This window comes from Berghia stephanieae, chromosome 2, assembly GCF_034508935.2.
Source record: "Berghia stephanieae isolate SIO BIC M18660-M18661 chromosome 2, UCSD_Bste_1.3, whole genome shotgun sequence".
Taxonomy (NCBI): Eukaryota; Metazoa; Mollusca; class Gastropoda; order Nudibranchia; family Aeolidiidae; genus Berghia; species Berghia stephanieae.
The window spans coordinates 128,838,068-128,849,612 of record NC_088361.1 but is presented as its reverse complement, the minus strand read 5'-3'; the positions used below and the strand labels follow the sequence as shown (position 1 = coordinate 128,849,612).

Here is an 11,545-nt window from a genome sequence, read left to right as displayed (position 1 = left end):
GCTGTAACCTAACAATAATTGCCTATTTGGACAATAAAGATTATTATTATTATTATTATTATCAGTTACTAGAATGGCAACAATTAAACGCTCTTCCTTGGCCTGCTTTGAATCCAAACCTTAATCCAATTGAACATGACAAAGATAATGGACAATACAAACCTTTGCAAGCGATCATCTCTTTCTCTCTACTGGACACAAAAAAGATATTGCTGTTTTCTTGTTTCCTGTAAACCTTCTGGGAAAGGGAAAAATATGTTGGATTTGGGAAAGTCTTTGTTCGATGAGACTAATTCACATGTTTTTCTTCTTTTAAAAAAAAAGGTTGTTTTGTTTTTTTTTCAACAGAGACAACACTGTTACAAATCAGGAGCTCATTTTACACCTGACTGACTCATTTTACGCCTAAGTGTAATGATGTCAAATTGAAAAATTAGGGAGCATGTTCAGTGTTGGATAAAGATCTGAAAAAGTGTGTATTAAAAAGTCCTAAACAAAGTAAATACAAAGAAAAATACAAGAAAAAAAAAACATCCCAAAAATTTCTTCCTTGACTTTTCAGATTTAAGTGCACAAAATTTGAGTAAAGAGCTTTTCCAAGGATTCAATTTTGCGTTGCCTGCAGCATGACTTAAACCAAAGATCAACCAATCCAAAGACGAGTGTTATGCCACAAGACCACAAAGCTGTAATTGTTATTATTGTTCTTATTTTCAGTCCTTCGGAGGACCAAATTCTTAGTTGAATATTTTTATCTTTAAGTTCCCAACAACGATTTTTTTTAAAAGAAAATTTAAAAACTATAATTTGGGTTCACTGCTAAGGAAAGGGAATTTCAAAGAGACAATAATATTGAAAATATGAGACAACACTTATGCTAAAATATTCAAATTTAAAACACTCTAAAGCTCTTTATCACAAAAATATATCTGATTATAAAAATAGCGTGGTATGTCCACATACCAGGTGCCTTTATTTAGGGCAAAAATAAACTTAATGTGGTTATTAACTATCGTGACTTACCGCATTTGATCTCAGTTGGTTTAATTCACTTTGAAGAACTTTCTGATTATTGATCTGTAAGTGTAAGGAACAATAGGAAATTAAAGGAAGACAAAAGTTATTGATCCAAACCAGACATGGAGGCATTCAGTGCTTGAGGAGCCCAGACCAGTAAACCTTATCTGGGAGGCAATAAATAAGAAGGCAAATGACAAATGAGATTGGCAAACAACTGCCAAGGCCTTATGCTCCTAAAATGAGCAAAGAGGAATGAGTCCAAAAAAAAAAAAGAGAGAGAGAGAGAGAGAGAGAGAGAGAGAGAGAGAGAGAGAGAGAGAGAGAGAGAGAGAGAGAGAGAGAGAGAAGTCAGTGATGTAATTGGTGACTGCAATCTTTAGGAAACTTATTTGATTTTGTATCTCATGAGTACAATCACAAAAAATTACATATAGCAAAGATAAAATGATGTGAATAAAGCCAGTCCTATTTTGTATTGAATTACGAGGCTAAGTCAAAAAGTACACATTTCTTTTTCATGTGAAGTCAATTGAACTTAAATATTCTTTAGACCAAAAGTTGAACATTTTCATTGACTGATTTTGACACAGTTATAATGGCAGTTAAAAATGTTCCCGTCAGAAACACAGAGTTGTCATTTAATTTCTTGTTTGTGAAGAAGAAACATTGAGTAACCTTTTACAATGTTTTTTGAAAAGTTCATAAAACAGGTATTAGTTAGCGGCAGTGTGTCTAGGTGGGTTGAACGTGTATCTCATCATTTAGAAGAAAATGAGATGCAACCCAAAACCAAATCTGACACCCTTCAACCAGGTCTTTATCTGACAAACCTCGTGATGGTCGCCGTCCAAACAGTGTCAACTCAGAGAATCAAATAAAGATTGATCAGATCTGACACTCTATGAGATAGGAGACCTTGAAATCAGTTATGGAAGTGTCCATCAACTTATCAAATCCTTGAAAAACTCAAGGTCTGTGCTCATTGGGTACCCAGGCAGTTGACCAAGAGCAGGGAAGGTGAATTGCTGTTCCAAGCCTCTCCAGCTGAGTCGGAGAGATGGCAGCTTTCTCAGTAGAATAATCACTGGATATGAAACCTGGGTTCATCATTATAAACCTGAGTCGAAGAGGCAATCAATGGACTCTGACACAGCTGAAAGTAATATAATTCGTCGAGTTAGACCGGATTTGAAGATGAAATGAGTACTGTCTTCATCAATCATATTATGATTATTGAAACCGTTTGTGGATGCCATGAAAAATTTACTAACACAATGAAAGAAATAATTTGGGAACTCTGTTCTTGTTCGTTGAACCCATGAATTTGTTGAATGTGTGATCGATGAAAGCATGTTGCACTGTATTTACGAGTGGTGCCTGTTTATGGAATTTCAGCCCTGACGATAATGATCGAGATTTATGACAATGATGATGATTATGATGATAAAGATGGCAATAGTAGTAGTAGTAGTAGTAGTAAAGTAGTAGTAGTAGTAGTAGTAGTAGTAGTAGTAGTAGTAGTAGTAGTAGTAGTAGTTAGTAGTAGAAAGGTAGTATAGTGCAGCATGAATGTCTCGTACAAGTAAATCTCGAAATCACATAAATCTCAAACACATGTAAATTCCCCATTTTAATCTGTTTATTTTCATTGTACTGGCAACATGAAAATCTCATGTATTCTCAGAAGCTAACACGTAAATCTCTATCAAAATGGTCCATAACTTTTGCATTTGATAAAACTCTTTTGCCTTATGTTTGTATTGAATGGAAACGAGAACAGCCATCACTCTCTATGTGGCCTTACAAGTATACGTTAACGTGTTAAGCATGTGTGTGTGGAAGGAATATATGTGTGTGTGCTTGGACTTGGGGGAGGGGGGGGGGGGTTGAAGCATGTTTCACCAGTGTCTGATGCATATGGCGCCTCACTCCAAAGCGTACCAGTATCAGTGGAGGATCGCACTGCAATGATGACTTGAGGCTTTTACTTTTATTGTATTAAAATCAAATAAGTCAATAGGGGTGGGGTGAGAAGAGAGGAGTGAAAGTGATGAATGAAACAAGACACACTTAAAGTTACACCTCATTAATGGAACCTAACCTAGACAATCCACGTTTACACAAAATATCCAAAACGGAAATCTCGAACAAACAGGACTCGTCTCAACTTGTCCGAGATTTCCGTGATGCACTGAGTTCATTATTAGTATTAGGACATTTACTCTTACTGTACTGTACTGTAACTTACATTCTCAAAAATTACTCATTCACTCTCGGAACTACTTTAGAACTAAGTTACTTTACGACCATAGCATACCTCTGTTTGTAGCTCACGTTTACATTGTTCCATTTTATCTATGTAAGTAACGACAATTTCAGTAATATTTTTGAATCAAATTCAATTTTTCGTGCAAACAAGGCTTCAATCAAACACAAATTCATAATCCCTTAGTCTAAATCAACAGCCATAGACTTAGAAATAGAGCTGACATGGATATAGTTTCTGACAGTTTTCATAGATCACCTAAAATTAGTTTCGACATATTTTTCAGCATCCCAATTCCAAGGATAATAAATCATATCATTGATCTAGCCCATGGGCGTAAATGAACCATTATCAAGTCACATTTAACTATTAGGGAGTGTTAACTATGTACACATTTTAGATTAAACTCGCGATGATCAAATATCATAGCTTCCATTTCAATGTATCATCAAAGAACAAACAAAAACAAAAAACAAAAAAAGAAGATAGATTTGGCTTACTGCTACTGCTAGACTGCCAGGTGACCATCATTGGAATAATGATTGCATTGTGTATCAAGCAATGGCTGCTTGCTACCGACGAAGGTGAAAGTGAATAAGTATGCAAAAGTTATAAAACACAAGGAAAGGAGATACGCTTTCAACAATGTCAAATTCAGCCATCCCAAGAGATTTTGTTAAAAACGTTCTCAATAATGGTGTTGGGCGTTATGTGTGTCAACTCAAGAGAATAACGTTCAGATTTTGCAAAGCCCATGGATCAAGTGTACACATGAGGTTAGTCTTTGGCTTAGACTTAGACTTAGACACATTCATTAGGATATTGAGAGAATAAATTGTAACTTATGACCTTTTCCCACAAATTACCGTTCCTCAGAACAGATGGGAGGACTTCCGCACGTTCCTCGGGCTAAGGGAAACAACCCAAATATTCCTTTAACTAACCCTAAGAAATAATAAAGGCTGGCTGTGGCTCTATTTCTCGGAACGGGGAAAATAAACATAGGCATAATTTTCCAGTCCCGGGCAATGCCGTTATCCAGGGGTTGCACTGTATATCTTCAAGTTCGTGATCTTTTACTTTGATCCACTCTCTTTGATGCATACCTACCCTTAAAATAGTTTTCCCATCTTCATCTTTGACTGGTACCTCTGGTTTCCCATATTTTCCAACAAGTGTCCTCCTGTCACTGTTGCTTCTGCTTTCTTTGCAAGTCTTTTCATTAATGCTTCCTTGTCTTTCTTCACAGATCTTTTGACTTCCTTAGCTATGGGTCAATATTGTTTTTGTGCATCCAGTCTTGAAGTCCTTGTTCGACTTGCATTCACTTGTTCCTTCCGTGTTCACCTCTTTTCAATCAGCTCCAAGGTGATTGGACTTGTCCATTCTTTTATAACTAACCCTAATAGAAAACAACTCTGACCTCAAGCTAACCCGAATTTTAAAAAACAGCCTAGGACTGCTCTGCACTACATTTCATTACTTCACTGACAAAATAGTGACAGAGAACCAAAATACAGTAGACTCTGGATAAGACGATGTCCAGGGGAACCGGGGAAAAAATCGACTTATCCGAAGATCAACTTAACCGGAGTGTAACCAAATGAGCAAAAACGCATGTGAACAAAGCAAACCAATCTAGAATAAGTATGGCCCTTCATATCGCGTGCTATTGCAGTCGTTGCTTGGTCGTGTTGAATTAACCAGAGAAGTAGAGGTCCCTGTAGTGGTCATCAGAGGCTCCTACCCCCAATAGCCCCAAAGAGGAATCAGAATACATAAAAATCGGAATTTGAGATAAAAAAGCGGAATCAACTTACTGTTATTGACTATGACATGCTTTGCATCAGAAAATGTAATAGACAATCCAAAAGTACCCGAATGATAAAATATAATAGACAATCCAAAAGTACTCGAATGATAAAATATAAAATGTGTAAAAATGTACAGATTGTGTAAAGACTAAGAATGGGGTCAAATAATAGAGAACACACAGGTCCTGGCCGTCTCAGAGCAAAGCATTGAATGGATGGATTTAACCTTGTAAGGACCCTCCTCCTCCTTCCCCCCCCCCCCCCCCACACACACACACACCTAATCAAACAAACGCGTGCCAGTACACACACACACACACACACGGGGCCAAAATATGGAAAGAAGCTAATATACTCAATAATATTATTACCGTTTGAAGCCAACATATAATATTACCAAGGTCATTGACCTCACAAATTGGAGTCACCATAATAATAATACTTCAGTCAACACCCCTCCCAAACATATAATATTATCGGACATCAGCAGCACACACTTTGAAGGGACTAATCAGACACACAAAATGTGTGTTGATCGACCATAGGAGATGCTGACAAAGTAAGCCATAGCTCACTTTTTTTTCACTTGAGATTTTTTTAAAATGTTTTCCTTGATTGGACAGGTGAAAAGCGGAATTTTTGCCTTGAATGTGGAATGTATACCAATTAAGTGAAATTATTCTGCAAAAAGCGGAAGGGAAGGAGCCTCTAGGTCAAGGTCATGCTTCTTGTAAATCGTCCAGACAGAAATAGCTGGATATTCTTAACCACTGAAAATTCTTACTGGTAGCTTTATTAACCAATGGAAATACTTGTTTATTTGTGATTTTATTGTAGTCATGAGTGATAAGAACATCGACTTAAGCGACATCGACATATGTGGAGTTTTTTTTTTTTTTACTAATGTTATATAGGAAGAAGGGGGAGGGACCAAGAAAAAAAATTGACTTGGGTAAAAATCGACTCAGGCAACGTCGACGTATCCAGAGTGCACGGAGTTATCATATTAGGAGATTTGAAACTTTTACCAATCAATCAAGGTTTGTTCTACAGCTTTTAAAATGCTACTAAAAATTGGATAAATAAACATCTGACAAAAGATCCACAGTTAAAATAACAATATAAAGTGAAGCTACCTCGAGGAATGTTCGGATGGTCTCCCAAACAGATAATTACTTAAAGTCACAGTTTTTACTGTTTCTATCCCTACAAACATTTTAAAAATGAAGATGCATTTTCTTCATCTGCAAATGGCAGTTATTGTGTGCCAATATGCGTTTTTCTGAGTACTTTTTTAAATATACCAAGGCGACTCAATAAAAGGCTAGTTAGAAGCACATGACTGACTGATCAATAAGTTTATACGTTTAGGCCTATTGTTTTTGGAGTAGAGTGAGGTGTGTGGGACTGATTAGGTAATTATGCCTAATAAGTGATTTGCACTTCATGTCATACACTTCACTCAGATTGAAATATGTCATTACAATGCCTGTTGTAATTATTGTGTCTCACTATTCTCACACAAGTTGTGATGTCATATTATGACCTAAGGGAAGCAATTCTGTTAGAATAATGTGTTACTGGTGCAGTGGAACTCAGATACAATGGTGATAGTGGGACTAACAAAAAAATCCCTGTTGAAGTAGAGTTCCATTATATCTATGTGAGCAGTATTTGAAGGGAGACAAATTCAAGGAACACATTATGAGTTATCTCCCTAATTAAATAAATCAAACCATGTGACTGTGACTTCCATCTCTAACTTCCTCCATCACTGCCACCATCTTTCTCTCTCACTACCACTTACTTTAGAACAAAAGACGAGTTAGAGCAATACAATGTTGTTAAAGTCTTCTAGCATGCTCCTTTCCTCTGTTTTCCTTCTATCCCCCCCCCCCCACCACCATCACTACTAACCACTACTACCACTAACAGCTCCTACCAATGACAAGAAAAGACAGCCTTGGGCTTCGCATAGATAATAATAATTACTTGGATTGTATTGCTCTTTTGAACAAACTTATCCATTAGGTCGAAAAATGTGCCACAAAATAAGCTGAACTTTGAATTTTTAGAATAAGTCAACATGGTTTCAGCAAATAAGAAAGAGATAAAGGGAAGCGAAAGTTGGGGATTTGCCAAAAATTGTGGCTGCGATTTGTGGGTCAGGTCGGCAACAAACTCAGCTGCTAGAATATTGGTACAAGCACTTCCTAATCATCACCCAAAGGCATTTTTTTTTTCAAATTATCAATCTATTTGGTTTAGCTGTTTTCTGTTTCACTGATGTCCATTGTATTTCAGTTATATAATATGTTATCCGAATCTATCAACAGAGACTTTATTGAGAACCATTTGTTGGATTTTACAAGACAGAATCCAGGTGTTGTCTGTTATCTCCAGCCTCGAAGGCATAGGCCTCCATCGATTGTTGCAGAGTTCTGTAAGTATTTATTTTTTCTATCTTTGAAAAAGGCTCGAGTTAAATTGTAGGTTGGTCAACCTAATGCTTGGAATTAATGGATACTGTATCCTTTTTTTTTTTAAATAAAAGATTTTTAGCTCTTAAGACTCATAATCCTCAGACCCTGACACCAATTTATATAATTGATGTAACAATAACAATAATCAGTTCAACCTAACATTTCCTTGTTTTACATCAAATTTCTTATAGTCATAAACTTTATACATAATATATACAGTGCAACCCTTGGATAACAACATCGTCCAGGACTGGAAAATTATGTCGTTATTCTGGGACATTCAAGATGGCGGAAAAAGGGGGCATGGTGAGACCGGTGAATACATAACAGTGGGTATAGGTACCAGTTACGCTTTCACTCTCCAATGTGTATTGTCATTGTTTTGATTGTAATTTGTAATCGAACGCCATTACATAATAAAACTAAGAATAAATCAAGGAAATCAGGTGTGAATGTGATAATACCACACAAGAACATTGGTGCATCCATTTAGTTTTGATTTTGATTCAAATCCATGTGATACTGCTGATGAGTTTTAAATACCGAAATTTTTATTTAATTAAGTGCTCCAAACTTTACAAGCACTTGAAATTAGTAGATCCACATCTTGCGATAATAAATCCCCCCCCCCCCCCCCCCCCCCCCCCAAAAAAAAAAAAACTAGGAATTACCTACAATGATATCAAATTTGGACTGACGTTGAGAGTAACAACTGATTTTTCAAATGAAAATAATAAAGTGAAAGAGGTTGTTATTGTTTTCCCTAGTATTTCAACACATTATATGACCATAAATATCCATAAGTGCCCCCATTGTACACAGCATTGCCTGATATCAGTTAACCTCACTGACCTCAGAGAGGTAGGTAACAGGAAAGGTTAATGGACCCTTGAGAGTTTTCCTTTCACTGATGATGGCTTCCTTTGTTGTGTTGATTCCACACAGTTTAGTAAACATGTGTTCTGATTGGTCGGTAACAAATCGATCTCATTGGGAGGAAAAAAAGGGTTGCTTATTGGTTAAGAGTATGAGATGACGATGTCGGGTATCAAGCATCAGTATCAACTGCTGATTATTGTAATGACAATGTCAGTAAATATGGGTTTTGCTAAAATGTATGTCACTATTTTGGGGTTTTTATTAGTAATAACATACAGCAAAAAAAAAATCGGGACCAGAGGTCAATGTCGTTATCCAGAGGTTGCACTGTATATAGTTGGTCATCAGGAACTAAATTTCAATTTTATACATTGTTACTGTCTGTAAGGTGCCATTTTATACTATCTGCTAGATCCTCATGATGTCAATTCCACAATAGCCAGGCACTTTTTCACATTTTAGTCGATTGAGTGCCTTAACCAAGTATAGCACAGAGCTGAAATTTTAAGGTCAACCATCCAGCTTATCACTATTGCATGCTTTTCAAAAGTTTGCAGTTGAAAATGTTAGTTCTGGTGTTGTTACCAAGGTTGATGAAGTAAAGTTGCTAAAAAAAGGTATTTTAATTTCCTCATTAAATCCACACTCCCATTGAATCAAAGCACTTTGAATCTTGTTCTGCTGTACGAGTTGTTTATAGCACTGCAATTTTGTTTCATTTATTATAAGTATTACATGTTGGAATAATATCCAAATGGAATCAAATAAAAGGTTACTTAATAGATTCCCATATTCCAATAATTTGCGAAATACTTTCATAAAACCTCACAGTCCCTTGTAGATTCAATTTTTCATTTCACACATGGGCTATATTTAAGGACTCGTATTAAATTCTGTGGAATTTGCTGTTTTCGCACACTGTTCTCTGCATCTTCTCAAGGGATGTTGATTCACTTCTCAGTCATAAATAACAATAGAAAATGAAACGGAGGCTTCAATTTAACCAATAAAGACAGATAATGTGGATGTTTTTGGTTTCCCCTTTATCAACAAAGCACAATGAGTGTTGAGGATGGTGTTGATAAGGTGAAAAATCTCTGTAATAAAACGAATAAAATTCATCTTAGCAACGCCATCCTCACGTCTCTCGCTCATCTTTAATGTTTCTGCCATCGTGTTTTGTTGATAAAGGGGAAACCTGAAACATCCACATTATGTTTTCTTTGATTAAATTGAAGCTTCCGTTTAATTTCCGATTGTTATTTATTTCTTTGAGATTCAAGCGGCAACAGATTTATATCTAGTTACTTCTCAGTCAGATATATTTGGCTTTATGAATTTTACAGTGCATGCAACACCTTTGGGTCATTTCAGCACTATTCAGCCAAATTGTGCCAATTTACTTTTATTCTGAATCTGAATCAATAAGATACAGAAGGCCTTTGAGCCCATGAATGCATATCTGTAACAATAGCAAGACGAAACAAAATCAAAATGATGGGTGGTTAGGGGGTAATTTTATTACCAATCGTCTGAAGAAGGTTGTTGATGACTTGGCCTGGCAATAAATTCCATTCTCTTATAGTTCTAGGTAAAGAAACCTTTTTTATAGATTTCAGTCCTAATGTGGAGGCGCATGAATTTGGAGGCATGGAAGTTTCTTAGGTATCTGAATCTGTTTGATCTAGGTTTAAAGTGTTCGGGAATTGGAAGTGGTGTGTTGTTGCTATTGTTGGCTTTATAAAGCACTGTGAGCCTTACTTGAAGTATTTCGTTGATGATCAGTAGCTGGATGTGTTTAGGGCATCTGTGGTGCATCCTTTTTCTGTAGATTTGCAGTTGGTGATGAATAGCACTGCTAGCACTGTCCGATTTTCTTTAGGTGTGTATTAGTGTATGTGTCCCAAACTGAACTGGCATATTCCAAAGTTGGTCGTACGAGTGCAGTGTAAACTTGAGGCTTTACTTTTAAGGATGCTGGCTCAGGTTTTGGTGTAAGAATCCTGTGTTCTATTTTATTTTTCAACCACTTCCTCAACAGGGTTGTCCCATTTCGAGCAGTTATTTATGCAGATTCTAAGGTAGCACGCACCACCAAGCCAAAGACCACTCTACCCATGAAAATAAGCAGGCTATTACTGTTGCTAAATAATCTGTTTGTTTTTTTTCATTTCAGTAAACGGACGGAGGGAAGTGATGGAAATGAATGGAAAAAAGGTGGATGAAATCTGTCAGTGGTCAGAATGGATGAGAACAAGATCAGGGGTGGAAATTGTAAGTCTTATGAAGGCACAACACACAGATAACCCCAGCACTCAGGGGATTTGGCATCCATTCATGTTTCGAGACACAGAACTGGGATCCATGGAGTTCCCAAATGAAAAACTGTCAAGGTTAACACAGACTGGTCTAACAGCAACAGACATTATTTTAGAACATAATTCTGTTGAAGGAAGTGGAGTGGATGGCTGACTGTGTGTATTATTACAACTATATTTGTGACTTGGTGTTAGAATATTTAAATATTCTTTATTTATGAATAGTTTTATGCCACTTTGACATTGAGAAAGCAATTTTTTATTAAATATTTCAAAAAAGCAATCAAGTCTTGTGGATCTTTTTTTTTTTAATTCATAATATCCATCCTAGTCATAGATAAGCTGAAACTGTACTAAATTAGATATATGCCGTATTTCTGATCCACTAGAATTACTAAACAATTACAGTGTACATCTTTTTAGTACTGCCACCATAGGTCCCAGCAATGTGAACGATTTTTTCTTTAACATATTTATTCACTTTAAGTCTAACCTCCCCCTATCCTACAGCCTACACCACCTTCCACTTCACCCAGCAGTGATAGGTGGCTGGATCAGATAAATCTTGCAATAAACTAGCATCCTCTCCAAAGGGTTGCAAGCAATTTCTTACTGCTACAGAAACTAGATTAAACTTCTCTTCTTGGACCTTACGGCTCTTACGGAGCACTTATTTATACTGTGAAATAAGTTATGTATATTTCCATCCTGTCTGGGATCTTATGCAGGTGTTGTAGTAAAACTTTTCAGAGTACAAGACTAGAC

General features: G+C 36.4%; 2 protein-coding genes across 2 annotated transcripts in view; one reads left to right on the top strand and one right to left on the bottom strand.

Annotated features, from left to right (window-relative positions):
• Positions 1-3,743, bottom strand: part of LOC144966604 (ASNSD1 upstream open reading frame protein-like) — a 9,532-nt gene extending 5,789 nt beyond the window's left edge. The window contains exons 1-3 of the mRNA XM_078903311.1: positions 3,338-3,743; positions 1,024-1,077; positions 163-238 (exon numbers count right to left, since the gene is read on the bottom strand). Coding sequence (XP_078759437.1) covers positions 163-238; positions 1,024-1,077; positions 3,338-3,370 — 163 coding nt within the window. The 5' untranslated portion in view covers positions 3,371-3,743. The remainder of the gene's footprint in view (positions 1-162; positions 239-1,023; positions 1,078-3,337) is intronic.
• Positions 3,744-3,820: 77 nt separating this feature from the next.
• Positions 3,821-11,063, top strand: LOC144966603 (large ribosomal subunit protein mL43-like). Its single transcript, XM_078903310.1, has 3 exons — positions 3,821-4,062; positions 7,437-7,543; positions 10,639-11,063. Exons 1-3 carry the CDS (start codon positions 3,932-3,934, stop codon positions 10,932-10,934), a joined length of 534 nt encoding a protein of 177 aa, XP_078759436.1. The 5' UTR covers positions 3,821-3,931; the 3' UTR covers positions 10,935-11,063.
• The last annotated feature ends 482 nt before the right edge of the window (positions 11,064-11,545 follow it).

Coding starts and splice junctions, on each gene's coding strand:
- LOC144966603 (XM_078903310.1), top strand. CDS start 3,932: ATGTCAAATTCAGCCATCCCAAGAGATTTTGTTAAAAACGTTCTCAAT. Junction 4,063..7,436: donor GGATCAAGTGTACACATGAG/GTTAGTCTTTGG, acceptor ATCTATCAACAG/AGACTTTATTGAGAACCATT. Junction 7,544..10,638: donor ATCGATTGTTGCAGAGTTCT/GTAAGTATTTAT, acceptor TTTTCATTTCAG/TAAACGGACGGAGGGAAGTG.